This window comes from Tiliqua scincoides, chromosome 1, assembly GCF_035046505.1.
Source record: "Tiliqua scincoides isolate rTilSci1 chromosome 1, rTilSci1.hap2, whole genome shotgun sequence".
Classification (NCBI taxonomy): domain Eukaryota; kingdom Metazoa; phylum Chordata; class Lepidosauria; order Squamata; family Scincidae; genus Tiliqua; species Tiliqua scincoides.
Window position 1 is genome coordinate 19,902,547 of NC_089821.1, and position 22,778 is coordinate 19,925,324.

The 22,778-nt window shown below is 44.1% G+C and overlaps 1 protein-coding gene across 2 annotated transcripts in view; it reads right to left on the minus strand.

Moving 5' to 3' along the window:
- Nucleotides 1-22,778, minus strand: part of SUSD6 (sushi domain containing 6) — an 88,896-nt gene that overhangs the window by 7,477 nt on the left and 58,641 nt on the right. For both annotated transcript variants that reach the window (XM_066638902.1, XM_066638910.1), the window contains exons 3-5: nucleotides 6,119-6,316; nucleotides 4,562-4,700; nucleotides 1,192-1,619 (exon numbers count right to left, since the gene is read on the minus strand). In XM_066638902.1, coding sequence (XP_066494999.1) covers nucleotides 1,192-1,619; nucleotides 4,562-4,700; nucleotides 6,119-6,316 — 765 coding nt within the window. The remainder of the gene's footprint in view (nucleotides 1-1,191; nucleotides 1,620-4,561; nucleotides 4,701-6,118; nucleotides 6,317-22,778) is intronic.

Below are 22,778 nucleotides of genomic sequence, written 5' to 3' on the forward strand. Positions count from 1 at the left end.
GAGAAAGTTAAACAACTGTCATGGTAGCCTTCCAAGTGTGCACTCAGCACAGCTTTGATGCAAGGCTGATATCCATAAAAGTCCACCTGATCAAACTGTTAGAGTGCAATCCTAACCCCTTATGTCAGTGTTTTCCAGTGGCAATGTAGCTCTGAGGTAAGGGAACAAACATTTCCTTACTTTGAGGAAGCCTTCCATCTGCAGGATGCAGCACATGTCCCACTGGCACTGCTATGCCAGTGCTGGAAAGTACTGACGTAAGGGGTTAGGATTGCACCCTTAATTTTTATAGGTACTTGAAAAAATGCTAATCAACTGTTTCTGCAATAATTTTTTGACCTAGCAAAGCTCTAAAATCGTGTGCGCATTTTTTAAGCTGCAACAGTCTGAACTTCTGCCATTCACAAGATATACACACTCCCAAAATTTTGCAAATGGAACCTTTTATTGATTTAGCATACTTGATTCCTATACAAATGGAGAGTGGGTTTTAAGAATATGCTGTGTTGTGTTAATTTTCTCCTGCTCTTCAGGTAATAGGAGCAAAGCCACTTGTAAGGCAGCTTACAAAACTACACACACACACACACACACACAAACAGTATAAAAACACCAGCAACAAATTCACTCAGCAGAACATAAACATAACATAGCTAGTTTCACACACAAAAGCCTGGTCAAATAAGGTTTTAATCTGATACAGACACTTTGTGCCAGGTATACCACCCACTCTTAAGGCAATTCACAAAAGGAATGCCACCACTGAAAAGACCTCTGTGATCAGTTGCTGTGATCCCCTTTGCACCTCTAATGGGGTAGGAAGTCAGAATAGAGCCTCCTAGGTCGATATCATTGAGACAATAGGGCACTGGTTTCCATTCCTGGAGTCATGGTGCCCCTGCAGCCTCTTCTTCCTGGCTCTACCAGGCACTACTACCATCTTAGATCTCATGAAATCTTGTGAGACCGAAGATGGAGACGCTCAAATCTTGTGAGTGCACCTTGTTTGCAACACTTTACGAGTGTTTGAGACAGGAAAGAAAACACCAATGTTTTTCTCTGTGCCATTTGTTGTGCATGCTCCACTAAAGCAGGAAAATGGCATACTGAAATATCACAGTGTATGAGGTTTGTATTTTTATTCTGGACAGCAGGAGTTCATGTGCAAGATTTTTTTGTCAGACTACTTACCATCTGTGTACTCCTCTGAGGAAGTGAGTGATAGAAGACTTTGTACATCACTGTTTTCCGAGTCTGGAGCCTCCTTGTATTCATGTCTACTACTAGATGTGCCAGCTACCCAGGAGGAGGAGGTGGCCTGATGCACTAGAACAGCCTCCGAGTGGCGAGAGCTGCCAGCTTCACATAGTCCAGAGTGTCCAGGAACTTCATCCTCTCCAGCCAAGCTATTAGGACCCACTTGCTCCGGTGGTGGCTGCTGCATTTCCCCCGCTCCACTCAGGCCAGCTCCCTCCGACAGGACAATCTGTACCCGTGACTCCGAGGGAGGAATGCAGTTCCCAGCACTGCCATAGACAGCTTCTTCATAGGAGGGCAAAGCCACCTGAACTCCATCTACCATGATGGAGACTTGGTCCCCAGAAACACCTTGATCACGCCTGTGGGAAGATTTTAAATACATCTTGTTTTAGCATAACGAAGCATCCTGCACTGTCAAAGCTCCAAGAACCAACACTCATTTAAACACCCAATCTTCCCCAGAGCCCTACTCATTTTGTTTCAGTTTGAATCACCAAGTCATATGCAAATCAACATGGGGGAAAGGCAATTTTAGCCTTCAGACCAGCAGAGAGGTTGAAAGAGCAGAGCATGCCTAGAATGAACGACTACCTGATACTCGTATAATTGAAATGTGTAGAAAGAATGGAACATCAAAAAAAGAACTGCCAGGAAGCAGGGGATGCCAGTACTTGCTGTGCATTGCCCTGCCCCGTGACTTCAGGTCTCTTGCAACATCAGTAAGCTTTCCCTAAAAGAACAGTGTTGTCATTGTCCCTGCTTCATGCAAACACATCAGAACATAGGAATTACACCATGTCAGACTGAGGTATGAAAGACCCAGTGGGCCCTTGCTTCAATGGTTGGCGGGGGAGGGAGGACTGTTGGATTGTGATAAAGCTGGCGCCACCCCATGTTTTTGCTCACTGAGCTAGATAAGTTCAGAGTGACAAGCATTGCAAAGCAGGTCCCTTTAATTAGCTGCTTAGCTGTATAAACAGGGCTCCAGGAGGGAGAAGTGAGAGAGAGACAGCAAAATCAGCTGTGTCCTACTGCACATGGACACAGGTTGGCCTGATGAGCAGCTTCCACAGGCTGGCATTGTGCTTGGTCCCAGGGCACCAGTTTAAATTTGTCTGAGCAAAGGCTACCCTCTACTTTCATAGCTGAGCAGATATCACAACAGGAAGACTAGTAGCTCACAACAACTGGGCTACACACTAGTTCTATACATTACAGACCTAAAAAAAAACACTTGTGCCATCCCATAATCAGGACTATAAGAAACTATAACTCTGCAACCTGCATTTTATAAATTGCATTAACTTTCTGGGTTGGTATCACAATATCATCTAGACCTCTCTGAAGTGTTTGTCTGCCCCTGAAGTCTAAGCAGTACTAGACCCGGGGATCTCAACCTTGTGGAACCCATGAGCATCTTGGGAATTCTGACAAGGGATGATCAGCACTGCTGCAAAAATGACTGCCGGGGGGGGGAGTTCCAAAAGAAATCTCACACATAAGGCATCTTGCAGCCCACCAAGAAGCAAAGACCCTAAATCCTTCCTTCCGCCCTCTGCAACCCTCATTACCATCTCCTCCTTGCCTCTGCCTGTTGGGCTTGCTTTGCAATGCTGCTCTTCGAAGCTTTGCTTGGCTGAGCATGCACTTGTATTTTGAGAGTGAAAGAAAGTGTGCACAAAAGGGAGATGCTCTGCCTTCCACTCTCTTCTGCTCCCCTTACGTACTCTTTCAAAATTCAGCCTGTGGAGTCCATGGAGCCAAGACTGGGCTAGGTAATGGCAGTGGTGGCAGCAGCAGAGTAGATGCTACTAGACCACCTCCATAGGTGCATGCACAACAATAAGCACCGTGTTGGGGACCCCTGTTCTGAACACATGTTGTCAAGTTGGGATAAACAGAGAGTCTCAAACCCAAATTTCTCAACTAGAAACACTTCTGATTGAAGCCTACATGTGAAGCCTGCGCACTCAGCAGTTACTTCAAAGCAGCTGGGATGACTAGGAATAAGGCAGCTATAAGCACAGTGTTAGGACAGTGGAAGAAGGGAGAATTCTCAGTATGTCCAAAGGTTTGGACATCCTCCCACCGAACATGCTACTTTTTTGTTTTAAGGAACTCAACAAGGATAAAGCAAGTTGAGAACAAAGTGTTGCTTTAAATGACAGGTTCACAGGGACATTGACTTCTAAAACAAATGTGGTTTGTAGCTTTCGGTAGCTGTATTGGAACTATAGGGACAAGCTCAGAGTTGGGAGGAGGAAAGGAATGCACATATGTCCAGTTCCTTTTTTGGTCGTTATCCAAGAGCGAAAGAGGAGAGACACTCAAGACTTCAGGGTCTGAACGTAAGCTTCAGATCTGTTTAGATGCAGAATTGGAGGGTGTGAAGGCAGAACAGCAGATGGGGCAGGGACTGCCACAGGAATTAGCCATCAAGAAACTAAACAGTCCCTATTGCCATGGTCCTCCCTGCCCACACAGATTTTGAAAAAGTGCACCATAGATGTTTCTAGCACCCTCCTCAAGGAATAACTTCTTGTTGTATGATACAAATGGAACCTGTCTTCAACTCTTCATTAAAGAACCAAGCTGTCTTTTCTACCACCATACCACTTCCTCTTCCACATGTGTATATTAGATGTGGTGGTGGGAAAATTACACCCCTTATGCCACATTCAAGATCTCTGCCATTTAAGAGGGCAGGAAATTATTCCCTCCTCTTTCAAAAGAAGAGGCCTTTCTTCCATCTCACTGAGTGATGTATTCTATGTGCAATTAGCCCCAAGGACTTGATCCAAAACCCCCACACTAATGCCTGTATTACAGGAATAGCAGCTTCGCTGGTGCCAGCTGCCGTTTTAACCATCTCAGTGGAGACTTCAAAAAGGCTGACTAAGTTTGTATACAAAACTCTCTCATCTGCACAGATAAGTCCCCCCAAGTGCCTCAGCAAAAGCTGTGTACAGGAAGTGCTTCCTTGAGAACCACTGAGATGGAATCTTAGCTGGCAAGACTGCAATCACCAGGCCAGACCTGCATGAGATGTAATCCATCAAGCCAAATACAGTCTTGACAGCATCTCTTATTTCAAAACAGTAGACAGACCTGATGCCTTCTAGAGCCAAACTTATACAAGAGCTGGAAAAGAACAAGAGGGTGGAGGAAAATAAAACTGAGGATGCAGGACAAAATAAGCAATAAGCCTCCCACCCAAAAAAATCCAACCTGTGGTCAGTTACATGTATAAAACACCCAACTAACAGCTGAAAGTCATCCGCAAAAACTCCCATGAGCTCACCTGCTGTGATGAAAGGACTTCAGCTTTGGCTGCAGCAGAACAAATAGCACAACTAGTAGAAGGATGAGGGCTACTGAACTTGCTGTGGAAGCCACTATGGATAAGGTAGGCACTCCTACACTTGGAGGAGAACCTTTATCTGTAAAGGAAAAGCAAAAAGGTGTTGTTAAAATGGTATCCTCTGTTTCCTAGCCCACCAAATGATATTTCCAATAAGCTGGGTTGGGAAAGCCGGCAGAATTGTAAGGATGCTCCTGGTCTTCACGTGGCCAATGTGATCATCTGCATCACACAGATGTAGACAGGTGTAAAGTCTTTCAAACAAGGATGGGAGTAGGACTGTGACTAGCACACAAGTGACAGACACTCCAATGCAGCTCTTAGAGAACCTTCACAATTTGGCCTCTAGGAACCATTTCTGGTGCTGAACCATGTGAATACAACAAACCAAACACCACAAGGAACTTAAAAACCTTTTGAAGTTTTTTATTCCGAAAAGAAAAGGAATTCTGTCCTTGCATTGCCCACGTTTGGATGACCGAGTTACCATCTCACAAAACTAGACATCACCATCTTACAAATGATTGAGCAACTCTACTGGTGAAATTTTGAGAAAGGATAGTAGACTCAAGCAAGTCAAAGCCTACAAAAATGCAGAGACCACAGTCATTTCCTATCTGATTAATTCACTTTTCTTTTTGGAAAAGAGTGTGAACTTCTTTCATTCCAAACACAGCTTAAATATAATTTGTTTCAGCACATTACTGAGCTTGTAGGGAATTTTTCTGCTTTCTTTCCATGAAGATCCATTCAATTAATACGCTTCTCTTCCCTGCATTTGTACTTCATGGTCAATTAGAACTACATGACAAATATTTTCCTGCAGACTTCTTGGCTTTCTTTCATGGGAAAGGAATTTTTAGCCAACTGGTAAAAGCCCTTGCAAGACCAAAAAACTCATCAACCTTACTTTGGAAAAACAGACAAAGCTTCCATATGAGAGCTTCAAAACAGGCAGGGAATGCTCTGAGCTGGAACAGGGTGCAACTCAGCAAGTCCAAATATGCCTTCACAGTTTAGTGTATGTTTGCTTTAAAGTGCCTCAAAAACTTACTGCTCTCACATGAACCTGCAACACTTATGATCCACATCTAAGGCCCTGCTCTCCTTCCACCCTTTTATGACATCAGATTGGTGGGTACACGCGACTGGACCTTTGTAGCAGTGGTGGTGCTGCCAAAGTTACGAATGCCCTCATTTCTGAGATTCACCTGGCACAAACTTTGAGCATTAATATCTTGGTTCAGTATACTTGTACTTTATAGTTTAATACATGCCACCATCTGTTGCTTTACTCATGTTTGGATTGTAGGTTTATTTTACTGCTGCTAATATTGTTTTGTGATTTTACAGTAATTTCTGAAATATTTCTGAAGCACCCACTTCAAAGAGTGCCTCTTACCCACTTAGCAGGGGCATTATATGCCAGTACCTGAAAAAGCCTTAGGCAAGAACAGCAGTACAGGTGAACACACACTGAACAAACAAGCAACTGACCTTGGCTGAGCCTACAGGTAACCTCCATGTCTGGATTCCACTTTCCATTCTTACAAGTCAAGTATTTGTAGTCCCCTTTCAGTAGATAGCCTTCCTCACATAAATACTCAATGACACTGCCAGATATCAAGGAGTTTTTGCAGGGTGTTGGGTGGCATATGTAGCCTCCATTCTCAGGCTCCGGTGGCTGCGGACAGACTGCAAAAGAAAAGCAGAATCTATGATGCAAACATGGCATAGGGAAGAACAGGGTACAAAATGACTAAGAGCCATAGGAAATAGAAGGTGGCAGATGTATCCAATATAAGAAAAAAGACGCTGTTAAGATTTATAGCAGAGCAGAAACAGAGCTGGTGAAACATGGCAAGGCAGCCCAAGTACTTTTCCCCCTCCATGCTGGGGTTGCACTTCAACTCTTGCAAGTAAGTTTTATATACCATAGGAGATCAGGCAAGTTAACAGATATCGAAAATATCTCTCTTCTAGGGTTAATGGGGGCAGGGAGAAAATAGAGTTCTCTCTTTTGTAGCCCTGGTTAACTGTTTTTCTTGTAGGGGCATTTTCAAAAGTGACTGATGGATGGTGGGCCAGCACCTCAATCTCCACCTTAAGCAAGTTAGTATCTTCCACAGACACCACCTCCTCCTAATCTCTTACTTCCAAATTGGCACCTAAGGAGCAAGACAGGACTTATCAGGGACTGGATCTGGTACAGGACCTCATGTTGCAAGTTCTTAGCCCACTGTCAATACTTTTGATCATCCCTGGTAACCTCAACTTCCATGCATCAAGCAGAATTGCATTCCATTGTTGTTCCAATTACAACCCTTTCGAAAAACCCAAAGATCAAAAAGGTAGACAGCCAAAGAGAAACCTGGGGGGGACGGGACGGGACAGGACAACTGTTAAGGAATAGGAAGGCAAGACAAAAGTACATGTGTCTTCGCCCATTTATTCATGTAACTGTTTACTGGTACAAACCTAAGTTGTCCTTCACAATGCAAGGCAATTTAAGGCACCAAACATCCTCTTTGAAAAACAAGTGCTGAATAATGAGACTGTTTTCATTTATCCCTTTACTGGGTTTTCTACATCCAAATCCATCACAGCTTTTGCATCACTTATGTGCATACTTACTAGAAACCACAGGAAGAAAAAAACAGCTTTTTGTATTAGAATATGAAAACAGTCACAAAGGGGAAAGTTGGCACAGCTTCCTACCTCCACCTGCTCCGAATTCAGTGTAGCAGCGCAAAAGCAGCAGCCCAGACTTTGAGTATATGAGCTTTTTCTTGGTTTTATTCCTCATCCCCACCATACTATAGAGACTTATTGTAAACAGAAAGTCAGGTATCTCCAATACACCAGAAGATGGCTTGCCAAGTCACCAAGGGGCAAGCTGAAGAAGATTCCTGTTCACATGTGCCACATTACAATGGGGCTGAAGAACTATTGGGAAGAGATACTGCAAAAATTGCGTGCGCATATATACATTTCCTAAGGGCATGCAGTATACAAGTTCTAAACAAAAAGCACTAGCCATTTCAATCACCATTGCACTCTTCACTCAATCCCTTTTTACCTTGTTAAAAAAGCAAAAACACGCTCCATTTAATTTTACTCATTTTGTTTTAAACTTACTGAATTCACAGTGCAGCAGAAACAAGCACATATTACCGTGTCTTGACTTTCTTCGTATTAAGTCATTATTGGGAAATTACTGTTTCCATGTCAGGGATACATTTTGAAGAGGAGATTAGTTTTTATAAACTAAAATGGGTAAATGAGAACATGCGCAGAAAAAAGGATTTGTCTATGTAATCATCGCTGCGCATTTATGTAATTAGATGCAAGCACTTATCCAGTGTAAAATAATATGCCCAGCCATTTCAGACTTCCCAAAAGCTTTGTAAAAAGATTCCAAAAACGAGAGGAAATAAAGACTAATTACAGTCTTGCACCAATGCAGTCACCAGCTGGTGATTCACAAGAAGCAAAGAGTTGAATTATCTTAATTAAAATGCTGCAACATTAGAAATACCGTATGCTTATTAACCCTCTGCCATGATTAGTCAGCCATGGAGAAAGCTGCCAGCCCCACCATAATTGGGAACATTTAACAGCTTTCTATTAAAAATACTGTTTCATAGCATGTTCTAACTTTGCAGTTTAGAGCCTCTGCATCAGCAATTTACAGCAACAGATCCTGTTCCCAGAAGTATTTTGAGTTCTCAGAAAGTCAAAGGATGTTACCTCAAATCCCTTTGTGATCTTCATTTATATTAGCCCATAACTGTGTAACAATTTTTATCTTAAGCATCCCTTAGGCCAGGGGTCGGCAACCTGCGGCTCTTTCAGCTGTCTGCTGCGGCTCCTCCCGGTGAAAGTGGCAAAGGGGTTAACAGGAGGCACATGTGTTGGGAGGGCAGGCTGCTTCCCTCCGCCCCCTGAGCTCACTGCCCTCCTCTCCCTTCAGCCCCACCTGCCCGAATTGGTTTCCCTTTTCAATTTTTCGGGATCTGCAGACTTAAGGTCCGTTTTTCCCTTCCCTAACTCTCCAGCAGGCTCAGCCAATCAGCATCCAGCAGGCTCCTGGCTTTTTCTGTTGGAATGGCTCAGGGCCCTTCACTGGCTGACCACCAGCCAATCCTGAGCCACCCTCCTCAGCCATTGCAAGCCCTTGCAGCCCACCTTTCCTTGAGCAGGTCCCCACTCAGTGCAAGGAGAGGCTTTTCCTCCACAGCAGAGGAGACATCCTGTGTGTGTCTACTCAGTTTTAAGCCCCATTACAGTAGATGAAGCTTACTCCCAGTAAAGGGTGCCTGGGATGGCAGCCTTGGAGCCTGCTCAAGGCCAAGCGAAAGGACAGGTGAGTGGGAGCCCATGCAGGTCTGTTCAAGAGTAAGCCCTGATGTAGTCCCTGGGCTACTCCCAGGAAGGTGTGGAGGGCTGTAGCCTCAGCCTCCTCCTGTGCAGGTCTACTCACAAGTAAGCCCCACTGTAGTTAGTGAGGCTTCCTCCCAGGAAGGTGTGGAGGGCTGTAGCCTCAGCCTCCTCCTGTGCAGGTCTACTCACAAGTAAGCTCCGCTGTAGTTAGTGAGGCTTCCTCCCAGGAAGGTGTGGAGGGCTGCAGCCTCAGCCCCCTCCTATGCAGGTCTACTCACAAGTAAGCCCCGCTGTAGTCAGTGAGGCTTTCTCCCAGGAAGGTGTGGAGGGCTGCAGCCTCAGCCCCCTCCTATGCAGGTCTACTCTCAAGTAGTCAGTGAGGCTTCCTCCCAGGAAAGTGTGGAGAGGACTGCAACCTGAGAGCTCCAACCAACTTGTCTGCTCAGAAGTCCCATTGTAGTCAATGGGGCTTACTCCCAGGATAGTGTGGAGAGGTTTGCAACCTGAGTGAGGGGGGGGGGCAGGCAGGCAGGGCAGAAGCTGGCCTGTGGCTGCCCCCCCCCTTCTTCTCTTCCCCACCTCTGGAGTCTGTGTCCTTTTTTCCTTCCAGCAGGGTGCCTCTGGAAGGTGGGGGGAGTTCTTTAGTATCCATGTAAGAGAAGCAGATGTCATAACCGCCATATGTATTGGAATCCTAGAAGATCTGGCGAGGAGGTAGATGTGATGTCAGCAGTGGCCCCTTTAAGGGTAAGGCCTGGGCATCCAGCAGAGTGTGCTGCACAGCTGCAGCCACTTGAAGGCAATAGGGCCCTCAGGGATATAAGGCACCTGAGGAAGGGGGATATAAGATATATATCCCTTATATAAGGGATATAAGGCACCTGAGGAAGGGGGTGTGGGTTGTAGAAGGAGTGCAGGTTGGAGAGGAGACTGACTCACTGGGCTTATTGATTTTGACTTGGATACTCTGACTAATTTGACTGACTTACTTTGGAATCTGATCTCGGACTGTGACTTGGCTTATTGACTTTGGACTCTGCCCTGGATACTCTGACTGACTTTGTGACTAACTGCTGGAGACACTGGAGTTTGAAGTGTGGCTGCTGTGCCCAAGACCTGCTGAGGACCAAGGGGCTGCTGTAGTGGTGGGAGACTGCTGGCAGGAGAGAGGTCCTCTGCAGGTTGAACAGGCGAGCTACCCTGGAGGTGGGGTCCAGCAGGACTACAGGGCAGAACCAGGGTCATTTGTTGGGGGAAAGAAGGGGAGCTAATTTGCTTAAAGTGGGCATAATTCCCCAGGCAGAGAATGGCCTTGGAATCAGGCAAAACACCATAGAGGACCAGGCATCTCAAAACACAGGACAAGAATGTATGACAAAACTAACTAAAAGCTACAAGAGGGGGCTACATTATAAAAATGGGACCTATAAGAGCATAAAGGTAAAAAAAAAAACACTATATATGCAGTATTATCTTCATTTTAGATGTCAAAAGGGTTTTGTGGCTCCTGAGGTTTTTTTCCCCTCTGGAAATGGGTCCAAATGGCTCTTTGAGTGTTTAAGGTTGCCGACCCCTGCCTTAGCCAGAATGGAGAAAGACAAGTTGGTGCCCTGCTCTGCCCTGCCCACCTCTCTTCAACTGCACATAGTCAATATGAGTTTTAAAATGCTTAAGACCATCCCCTGAGCAAAGAGAAAAGACACTGTAGTTTTGTCAAGTATTTAAGAGAGCTGGGATGGTGTGCTGAATCTGGAGTGGGACAAGACCTGGAAGATTCAGGTTCAAAGCTCACCTATGAAGCTGCCTGGGTGACCTTGGACAAGTCACCAGCCTCATCTACCTCACAGGGTTGATGTGAGAACAAAAAGGAGGGAAGGAATTATGTACACCATTCTGAGCTCCTAGGAGGAAGGGTAGAATAAACATGGGGTAGCTGAATTAGTCATGCCATTCCAGAACACAGAAAACAAAGCCGAGTTATCATTAAAACATTGATTCCTGGATCAGTTTTCTTTCTACAGAACATAAAATATAAAACTCAATGCATTTGTAGTCAGCTATAGACAAGGAGATTGTCAATATCAGTATTTATTGGCTTTCCAGGCTTTTTGTTGTTTTTTTTTTTGGCTGTAATACATTAGTGGCCACTTTTGCATGAACATTTAAAGGTCTCAGTACCTAAAACAGCCATTTTCAACCTTTTTCAGCTCACGGCACACTGACAAGGCACTAAAGTTATCAAGGCACACTACTAGTTTTTAATTACATTATGTTACAATTAATTTAATTAATATAACTAAGGGTACAAGCCTAACCAGCTCTACTCAGAAGTAAGTCCTATTTTGTTCAATGGGGTTTACTCTCAGGAAAGTGTGGTTAGGATGGCAGCCTTAGATCATTACATGACAATGAAAGAAATTCCCAAGAAGCTTGGAGAGGGAGGTGTATGTGGTTTCTGGAAAGGCTTTGAAGCAGGTCTGTTCAAACTGTTATCAATTGATGTGCTCTGATATGCCAAAATGTGTTGGCAAAGAGAGTTGAGACTGAGCACACTGGAGAAATAAAAATGTGCTGTGAGGGACAGTGAGGAGATGCGGCTGAAACAAGTGCAGGATTCACTGGGGTGGGGGAAGAGAGAGAGAAAATGGGAGGCACCCTCTGAACTTTGGAAGGTGGGGAAGAGGGAGGGGAGGGGCAGAAAGAGAGGGGTTAACTGCAATTATGATGGAAGATGTGTGTGCAGGAGGGGAGGTGGGGGGAAAGAAAAGCATCACTTGCCTGCTCATTTATTCAAGAAAGAGTGCGACCAAGCCTCTGTACTTCTACTCAGAAGTAAGCCCCATTATAGTCAATGGGGCTTACTCCTAGGTAAGTGTGGATAGGATTGTGGCCCAGAGCCCTTCCTGCCAAAGCCTTGCCAGGGGAGGCAACACAGGCAGGGTCACTCTGGGGCATTGCAGACAAGAAAAAGGGTCTCTCCAATCCTTTCCAGCCAGCTGCTTCTAATCCTACTGGATAATGAGAACTGACTGTAGTTTTACAGAACTCAACATTAAAGACATACTTCTTTTTAGTAAATAATTATTTTAAAATGTATCAGGAGCAGAAGTCACATTTTATCTCCCTTGGTTTCATCTACAATTTAGCTAGCATGCTTTGCTACCATCTCAGAAAAAATTCTTATTCCACACATTCCATCTCCAGCAGCTTCAGATAGCCAGTGCTGTGCAGCCAACAGGAGGTCTGCATTGAGCACTGCACACAAAATTCCCAAATCAGCATAACCCAGCTGCACGCAGAGCCCCAGGTGTTGGTTGCTGAGATGGAGCCACAGGAAAGGCATCTGAAGCACCTTCAGGGATATACCATTCCTGAGCTGGCAAAATACTTCTCCTCACTTGGTTCTAGCTCAAGAAGAAAGACGAAGAGTCACTGTGTAAGCAGAGCTGTTAAAAAAGAGTAGTATGTCAATTTGGATGTAGATAGTACTTATTGTTAACTATTAGTATACAACCAGTAAATGTTGCAAGCTCTTGCCTGCATGCATTTGCATCCAAATAACTGTATGAGCTTGCCACTGCTAGGTAAGCTAATACAAAGGCAAGTATAAAAACTTGTTTCAAGTGCTGTATTCTAGTTCAAGTTCTAAAAAATACGGAACTGAAAATGTTTGCATAATTTAATCACAGTGAAGGATATGTAGTATATGTTCAGTCCTGCAAACAATTACAGACAAGGCAATTCTCACCACCTGTCCCATTCATCAGGGCAGCTCCTTTTTCCCCCACTACAAGTCTTAGTCTCAATTCTTTAGCTTTAAACACATACTGGCATATTTTTATTGGAATTGATGTTTTGTAAATATTTGACGTTAGTATACTAAGCATATTATTTAGCAAGTGACCAATGTATAAAAAATGCAAGCCAAACCTACCCAAAAGGTTTATTTAAATCCCACAAAGGGCACTCAAGGCAGCTTACAAATAGAATACTAAAAACATTGATATATAATAAGATATTTTAGAACAATAAAACACAGTAAAACTTGGATCCCGATTAAAATACATTCATAAAGTGCCACCCCCACCCCCGCTGTCAGCATAAAAAGACTTCCCTGAATACAAAGTTCTTAAGACACTGCCAAAAGGACTAAAGAGGGAACTGTTCTCAGTTTCTGGGGGAGGAAATTCCAAGACAGGGTGCCACCACCAAGAAGACACTCTTTCTTGCTGCCATCCCCCTCACCTTCACTGGTGGCAGCACAATTAGAAGGGCCCCTGCTGATGACCCAAGAAGATGGGTTGGGTTGTATGGAAGGAGGCAGTCCCTTAAATACCCTGGATTCGAGCCATATAGGGCTTTAAAAGTCAAAACCAGCACTTTGAATTCAGCTCAGAAACAAACTGGCAGCCAGTGTAGTTGTGGCCTGACTGAGTCAAACCCACTAGCCCCAGCAACCACACGGGCAGCTGTGTTCTGCACGAATTGCAGTTTCCGGACAGTCTTCAGAGGCAGCCCCACGTAGAGCATGTTGCAGTAATCTAATCTAGATGTCACAAGGGCATGGGTCACCGTGGCCAGGTCTGAGCGATAAAGTCTTGTTTTCCATTTTGACACCATCATCAGTGGGTAACTTCCACCTTCTTTAAAAATTAAAGGAACGCACTGCAATCATTCTCATTAGGATGGAGAGGGAGCAGTTGAGGTGTGCAGGAAGGTGACAAAGTCACACAGCAAACTGAGCATTCTACAGCACAAATCATAAACCAATCATCTACCACTGCTAGGGCAAGAAAGCCAAGGAGTGCAAACTGAAAAAAGCAGGTTCATGTTTTCATAACAGCTCAGTTTTACGCTGCAGCAAAAAAAAAAACAACAAAAAAAAAAACCTGTCATCATAGAAATCCAGCTCAGAGGTTTTCCACAGGAAAAAAGTAGAGGAGTAAGTTATGTTTTAAGAAGGAAGTGATTATTTTTCCAACAAGTTGGTCTCCTGGAACATGCTAATTCTCATAGATAGTCCTAGTCAGCACTTCAACATGTTCTGACATGGACCATTGTTTGCAAACACCAACATTACTGTAGCAAGACAACCAATCACACAGTCTCCCTGTGACTGAAGCCACAAACAAAACAAAAAGCAGTTCTGCTGAGAGAGGCAACCCCAGTTTTCAACAGACTTCCCTATTGTACATCAGGTGACAGACTGATGAAGAAGAGAACTGTTTAAAACCATTTTCATACATCCAATCTCTGAAGCTGCTTAAAGTCTGGCAGGCAACAGCATGGGCTGCAGTGGACAGTTGAAAACTTTTGTCAGGTTTTATAAGCACAGGGCCCAGGATCTGACTAAATGTGAAAAGTTTCACTCAGACCTTGAAAAGACTGACATGGGGCTTTCAAAAACCAAACAAAAATCACTAATTCTACGACTCTGTTTCTACTTTCCTATCTTGCTTAAACTTGCCTCTGCAACAGTGAGAGTTGTAACATACCGCATTTTTTGCTCCATAAGACGCACTTTCCCCCCCCCCAAAAGTGGGGGGGGAAGTGTGTGCGTCTTATGGAGTGAATACTGCAAAAAACAAAAAACAAAAACAAAAACACTCCGCCCCAGCCCTGGCCCCACCCCCTGCCCGCTCGCTCTGCTCTGCTTCCCAGTCAGAGGCTACTCAGAAGTAAGTCTCAGAGTCACTGGGGCTCACTCCCAGGAAAGCGTGGGTGGGGTGGCAGTCTCACTGCCCAATCCTGTGCATGCCTACTCTGAAGTAAGTCCCATTAGAGTCAGGGGGGGCTTACTCCCAGGAAAGCCTCTCTCTGCCCCCCCAAGCCTGGAGCATCACAGCCTCTCTTTCCCCCCCCCCACCCCAAGCCTGGAGCATCACAACTTCTCTGCAACACAAACACTTTCCCCCCTCTCTCACACACACAGGCTGCCCCCTTCTCTTACACACACAGATGCTCTGCCCCCCCACACACACTCACTCACACAGCAGGGGAGGGGTGCTTTCACTCACCTCATCCAGCATCTGAATGTAAGTCCCCCCCATCACAAAGAAAAAACTGTCTCCTTGGTCAGAATGCCAGTGTTTGCTTATTGCACAAGCCCCAGGTAAGGCTCGGTTCTCACCATAAATCCAGAGGTTTGTTGTGTCTTGAGAATTCAAGTTGTGGTTGGACTTTCCACTTGTTCATTTGTATTGGAATCACGGAAGAACTGGCGAGGAGGTAGATGTGGTGTCAGCAGTGGCCCCTTTAAGGGTAAGGCCTGCGCATTCAGCAGAGTGTGCTGCACAGCTGCAGCCACTGGAAGGCAATAGGGCCCTCAGGGATATAAGGAGTACCTGAGGCAGAAAGGGTTTGTGGGTTTTGAAGGAGTGCAGGTTGGAGGTAGGAGAGGGGACTGACTGGGTTTATTGAATTTGGAATCTGACTGTGGATTGTGACTGGACTTAGATACCCTGATGGATTTGACTGACCTTGGACTGTAATTTGGCTTATTGGCTCTGGACTCTGATTTGGCAACTCTGATTGATGGGACTGATTTACTTGGCATCTGTGGACTAGAACTGGACTCACTTTTGCTTGCTGCACTGGTGAGTTGCACAAGGGGGACTGATCAGCCTTAAGCGGGCACAAGACCCAGTAGATTGGGATTTGGCAGAACATCATTGTAGCAGAAAGATAATGTGATCCCCTATTTGAGTGCACCTGCTTTTGTGAGCTTCATAAATTCTGACTCTAGTGATGATGAGTTCTTGGGGTTTCCAGAAAACTAGAGTACTCAAACCTTTAAGTCTCTCCATTTGTTAATGACAGTGATAATGGTTCTTAATGCCACTGTTGACTGCTGTTCACTTTACATGGTTCAAATGTTGTTCTGTTAGTTTATTAAATATTTTATTACACTATTTTTTCCTGTTTTCCTCCTCTAAAAACTAGGTGCGTCTTATGGTCAGGTGTGTCTTATGGAGCAAAAATATGATAATCCATGTTTTAAGTCAAACACGAAACTACAAGTTAAACAAAAATATTCGGGTAGGTAAAGACTGCAATGGAAGCAGTGCAATAAACAAAATTGTTTTTAAAAGATGACGGAGAAGGAAATACTATAAGCATTTGTATAGTGTTGAGTGTGCAAGCTATTTCACATGGATCATCACGATTTTTCATCCATTTTTGCAACTATTATCACCCTCATATTGGGGAGCTGAGGCTTAGATGGAGTAGGCCAACCTGGAAAGTTTGGAGGCAATGTGAACTGGAGGAAATGTAAAATGTGAACTGATGAAGTCCCAATTCACAATTTGATGACCAGATTCCAGCAAACCCAGTTGCCTCCTCACCTGTGCAGAAAGGGGAGAGACTTCCTGGTGAGACTTCCTGGTGGGTGGGTGAGAGTGAAAAATTCCTCAAAACTGTTGGATGGGAGTTGCAAAACCCAGAACTAGATTTTGAGGGAAAGGAAGAAGTCTGTTCGCCTGCAAAAATGTAGCCAGTGGAAAAGAGAAACTACCTCCCCTTTTCTTTACAGAAAACTTTGAGGGAAAAGAACAGCTTCTCCCCTGAAGGAGAATGGAAGTGTTTTTGCTACATTTGTATGTTGGTGTGCAGATTCATTTTCACATCAGCTCTGGTGCTGTAGAGACTCTGCTCCAGACAGCCAGACTCAAGTCTCTACAGCTACTCCCACCTTCTCCTCTCTTTTCAAAAGGCAGAAAGAGGCAGGAGCTAGAGGCCAGAGTGATAGAAGAATAGCCAAGGCCACTGGAATGCACTACTTGTTGATGTAATTGCTCCCACTCCTTCAGTAAAGCTCCAGGGCATTCTCCCAGGACCACAAGCCTGCCTCTATCCTGCTATTTATGTAGTAGTGGAAGCCAACTGGCCCACATGGAAGATAGTTACAGTCATGACAGAACTTTTGAGTGGGCTCTTTATAGCTCAGTTCACTGATCAGTCCTCAGATTCTCTGAATGGAGTCATTTTCTCTGACCACTAGACATCTTGGAGCTCTAGGAAAATTTGTGAAATCCTCCCACATGACTTCACGCAGCGATGAGAATTGGGAGTGTGTTTCAATAATTGAAAACTCAGATTCTCAAGATTCCAGAGGAGTCATCTGGAAACATGTATGCACATTAAGAAATGATGAAGATGGCTGGCACAGTGGCAGTTCAGAAGTTGTCTCAACGTTCATGTCCCAAGACAACCCCTCTACCTCAATATACAGACACATGGACAATTTATCAGACAGGCTCAAGCCTCCCATTTATGCATCAGCACAAATGGTTCAAAATAATCCTGCTTATTAAAATTGTGCTATTTGATCATTGTTTAGATTAGGATCACAGAGAAAGAAGCCATGGTTCTTGATGTTGCAAGAGTTTACCATTCTACCCAACTTTATATCACCTTACTCATCTGCTCATGCAAACTAGTCAAAATCTGGAGCTGAGTGGAGGCTATCCCAGCACAAAATCCTCAAGTTTATCGTCCTGAAACAATGAACCAATGTCCACACAAATCAAGAATTCTAAGCTGTTTAAACCACATTCTATTACCTATTACCTAGGGCTGGTCACATGATATTATCTTTAGCAAACTGCCCTTTATCCACCTCTGTATACCAGAGCTAGCTAAGGTGCTACTATTACATAATAATGTAAATCCAGGATAAGAGTGGAGAGCCAGGGTTTGCCTTGGATTGTTGACTCTGAAATAATCTCACACATGTCATCTGTTGGCAACCTTCAGTCTCGAAAGACTATGGTATCGCACTCTGAATGATGGTTCTGGAACAGTGTCTAATGTGGCTGAAAAGGCCAATTCGGGAGTGACAATCCCTTCCACACCGGGAGCAAGTGCAGTCTGTCCCTGGTCTGTCTCCCTGGCTATGGGCCTTCCTTCTTTGCCTCTTTGCCTCAGACTGTTGGCCAAGTGTCTCTTCAAACTGGGAAAGGCCATGCTGCACAGCCTGCCTCCAAACGGGCAGCTCAGAGGCCAGGGTTTCGCACCTGTTGAGATCCACTCCTAAGGCCTTCAGATCCCTCTTGTAGATGTCCTTGTATCGCAGCTGTGGTCTACCTGTAGGGCGCTTTCCTTGCACGAGTTCTCCATAGAGGACAACCTTTGGGATCGGGCCATCATCCATTCTCACATGACCGAGCCAACACAGGTGTTGTTTCAGCAGTGCAAACATGCTAGGGATTCCAGCTCGTTCCAGGACTGTGTTGTTTGGAACTTTGTCAATGCTAAACAAAATCAAGAGCCAAAACTGCACCTCTAAAAACTTTAAAATCTTTTCCAGCACGTGCTTTCTAGGCTTGGACAGGAAAAAGAAGTTTAGAAACAAAATCATCATCAACCCATTGTGCTTTCTTACTGTACAAAGCACTTAATGGGTCTTATGTATGTTGGAGCCCTTCCACCAACCTTTAAGGTAAGTATTATAACCACATACAGCCAAGACAGAGCTAACTGCTTAAGACCACATAGTGGTAGAGGCAAAATTTGAATGGGGAAAGTCCTGATTTACAGTTCTCTTAGCCACTACACTACACCAGCTCGTTACTGGATATACCCACCCAAATGCAACACAAACCTTCTCCCCACAGCATTCTGACCTACTTCTCCTATTCCACGAACTCAGCTGGGTTCAAGTCTGGAATTTAGGAAACTTTTGAGCCTTGGCTCTAGGATGATTGCAAAGTACAACACCAACTGTGGCGAGAAGAGCATGTGAACTGCTTCACATTTTTATTGGCACTTTGGGAACTTTACTTCCAGACTGTTACTGTTATACCAGAATAACCTAGTTAAACAAGCTAATATTCTAACATAATCCACACTGTGTGGTGGCAAAGTTCAACACTAAAATCCCACTCTTGACTGAAAGACCTGAAAAGCCACTCTTCAGTTTGTGAAGATGCAGATCAGACTTCCCATCACAGAATGGTAGGATTGGAAAGGACCTTGGAGGTATTCTAAGTCAATGGTCTGCTCAGTAAAGGCAAGTGCTTCAACATCCTGGACAGGTAACTTGATTGTCTAGCCTCTGCTTGAAAACATCCAGTTAGGGAGAGCTCACTGCTGCTTACAGGGGAAGACTGTTCCAGTGCTGGACAACTCTTACATACAGTTAGAAAACTATTCCTCACCCTAAACCTACTGCTCTGCAGCTTCAACACATTGGTTCTCGGTCTGCCCTCAGGAACTAAAGACAGCAAGCCCTTCCCTTCTAGATGACAGCCTTTTAAGTATGTATTTTATTACAGATATCATATCTCCTCTTAGTTTTCTCTTTTTTCAAATAAGTATAGCAAGGTCTTCTAACTATTCCTATAACAACACAGTCCTGGAACGAGCTGGAATCCCTAGCATGTATGCACTGCTGAAACAGAGACGCCCGCATTGGCTCGGTCATGTTGTGAGAATAGATGATGGCCAGATCCCAAAGGATCTCCTCTATGGAGAACTCGTGCAAGGAAAGCGCCCTACAGGTAGACCACAGCTGCGATACAAGGACATCTGCAAGAGGGATCTGAAGGCCTTCTTGTTGAGTGGACCTCAACAAGTGGGAAACCCTGGCCTCTGAGCGGCCCGCTTGGAGGCAGGCTGTGCAGCATGGCCTTTCCCAGTTTGAAGAGACACTTGGCCAACAGTCTGAGGCAAAGAAGGAAGGCCCATAGCCAGGGAGACAGACCAGGGACAGACTGCACTTGCTCCCAGTGTGGAAGGGATTGTCACTCCCGAATTGGCCTTTTCAGCCACATTAGACGCTGTTCCAGAACCATCATTCAGAGCGCGATACCATAGTCTTTTGAGACTGAAGGTTGCCAACAACATCTAACTATTCTACATAGGACTTGTTCTTGAGATTCCACACCATCTTCACTGTTCTCAGTGAAACAGATCTTACCTTATCAGTGTCCTCATTAAAATGTGGCATCAAAAATTAGGCACATTATTTCAAGTGAAGTCTAACTAGTGCAGAATACAGTATTTTATTATCTGGGCTCTTATGTTTCTGTTAAAGGGAGCCCAGAATAGCATTAGCCTTTTTTGGAGCTATATTACACAGCAGGCTCATGTCCAGCTTATGATTCACTAAGATACTGAAGTCTTTTCCACACATGCTACTGCCAAGTCAGGTCTCCCCCATCCTTCACTTGTGTACCCAATTTTTCTAGATGCAGGACTTCATTTTATTTGAAAAGGTTTCTAAAACTTTTTTCAAAGTCAAAGCAACTTGTCTGTACTGAATTTCATCTTGTTAGTATGGACCCGCTAGTGATGCCTGTCAAAATAAATGTGAACCCTCATGCTGTTTTTCAGGGTCTTCACTATGCCCCTCCACTGGGTCTCATCTGCCAATTTGATAAACATCATCTTCTACCCTCCTCATCAATTATTTATAAAAATGAGGAACAGCATAGACCCCTGTAGCACCCCCCCTTGAGAATTCTCTCTGCGTTGACACAGAACCATTTATTAGCACTCACTGGAATGGTTACTCGACTGGTTTTGGACTCACTTTATCATACCATCTATATAACATATTAACATTTTTATCAACAATTATATCAAGGAATACATTTGTCAAACAAGGTCTTAAAATCTAGGTATACTATGTGCACAGTAGGTAGTCACTATTAAGAAATGGCTGGCAAGATTTCCTCTCTACAGATCACTCCTTTATTATCTATGAGCACTTGGAAATTCAGCTTAATCTGTCCCAGGATCATTTCAAGTACTGATGGCCAGTTGACCAGTCTGTAGTTGCCCAAATCCCTCCACATTCACAAGAGCTACAGAAGTCTACTTTAAAAATTAGAAAAGACTAAAAATTAACATGCTAAGGTTTTGCAATTACAGTTCTGAATTTGCACTACAAAACATATGGACATGTTCTAGATCCCCATCTAAAAGGAAAGCAGCAATACACATTCCTTGCCCAACAGAACAAGATAAAAGAAAATGCAGAGACAGAATACAGCAAGTTAAAATGAAGTAAATCTTTAAAAGTCTAATTAATAAATTATATAGTAAGATTGGACTTTGCAACAGTCAAAAAGCAGCTGACTTTCTGGAGTTTATGATTATAAACATCCAAAGAGACTTAAGTTTTTTAGGTCCGATTCTATTTCACCACCAATTTACTTTCTGCACTTTTAAAGATTTATTTAATTATTTGATTTGTGCCCCACCCTATTCCCGGAGGGCACCCAACAATAAAAATACATAATACATAAAAACTATAAAATAGACAATAGAAGTCAAAGAATGGATTTTGATCATCAAGTCCATCACTGTGCTTGTCTGCTTCAAAGTTGTTTTCCCTCTTGCAGTCTCAAAAAACATCAAGTGTCATTTTTTTGAGGGACGGATATTTATCATCATTAACCAGTATACAGTCAGTTCTCTTTATAAGAGAATTTGCTATCTGATAGGGGCAGAATTGCCACCTACCTCATCATCAGTGATTTCGCTCTTGTTCTCCGCAAAAACTGTGCCAGTGCCGCATCAAATGGGCACTGACCCATGGAGAACTGGACACATTTGTGTCTGCTTCCAGACTTGCCCCACCATCATGGGGACTGCAGCTGAACCTTCAAAACCCTGGCAGTGATCAGAGGCAGATGATGAGAGGTCTCTGGAAGGCTACTTGAGGGTTGCTCTGGGGATGGGGCAAACCAAGGGAAAGAGCCTTTCTCAAGGTGGAGGAGGATAGATGAAGCAACCCCTCCCCACTACTTAACTCTGAAGCCTCTGCTGGGCCAGCAACCTTCAATGAGTTGATAGACAGCACAAAGAAATTGCCACAATCTTCAGTGCATCAAGAGATATCCAGCAGAGTGCAGGAAGTATCAGATGTTGGAGATGTTGATCAGCCCTCACTATCATCCAACACTACAGACATCAAGTTAAGATTCAGGTTCATAAAGTTCCCTGGAAGAAGGTTTCCTTGAACTTAACCCCTTTTCCCCCATAGGCTCAATGGTTCGGTATCTGCTAATTTGGTATCCACTAGGTTTTCTAGGAATCTAGACATAATGAATAACTAGAACTGACTATACAAGATTTAACAGAAGCATCAACCTCTTCTTAAGGGGGTATGAACAGTGGCCAAATGCCCTTGCAAAAATATGACATGTTTTCTTGTGATGCTGCAAATCCATTTAGCAGGCTGAAACATAATAGCATATGAGGAAGCTACCCATTTGACACAAAAATTTAGACCTTAACTTTTGTCAGTTTTATTCTGCTAGCTTGATTAACAAAAATCAAACTCTCAGAACAGTCAAAAGTATATAAGATCAAAACATAGTTTTACTCTTGAATAATTCTGGTTTTTTAAAGTCTAAATCACAGATTGTGTGTTTTAATGGAAACAATTCACGTTCAGCAAGACTGAATAAAGTGACATTAGTCAGCTAGAAGTCATCTTGCTGAGAGGTTGGAGTGAAGGGAGACTGGAGTGAGTGCTCTCAATGACCAACACCTGGGACTTGTGCAACCTGTGACTGAATTCCCTTCTTCCAGGTACCCTATTTAAGCCTCTGGCTTACCAGAGGAGACAGCCTGTGGAGCGAGATGAAGGGCAGGAGCCAAAGGGCTCTTTGTCAGGGGCTAGGGCTGTAGGGGACCAGAAAGCCCCCCTCAGAAGCAAACATTAGTAGCTGACATGTGTTGAGCAGAGCAGCAGCAATATCTTCTCCTCCCCCATGTGATTACCTGCTGGGGATGAACACCATAGATGCAAGTAAGAGGC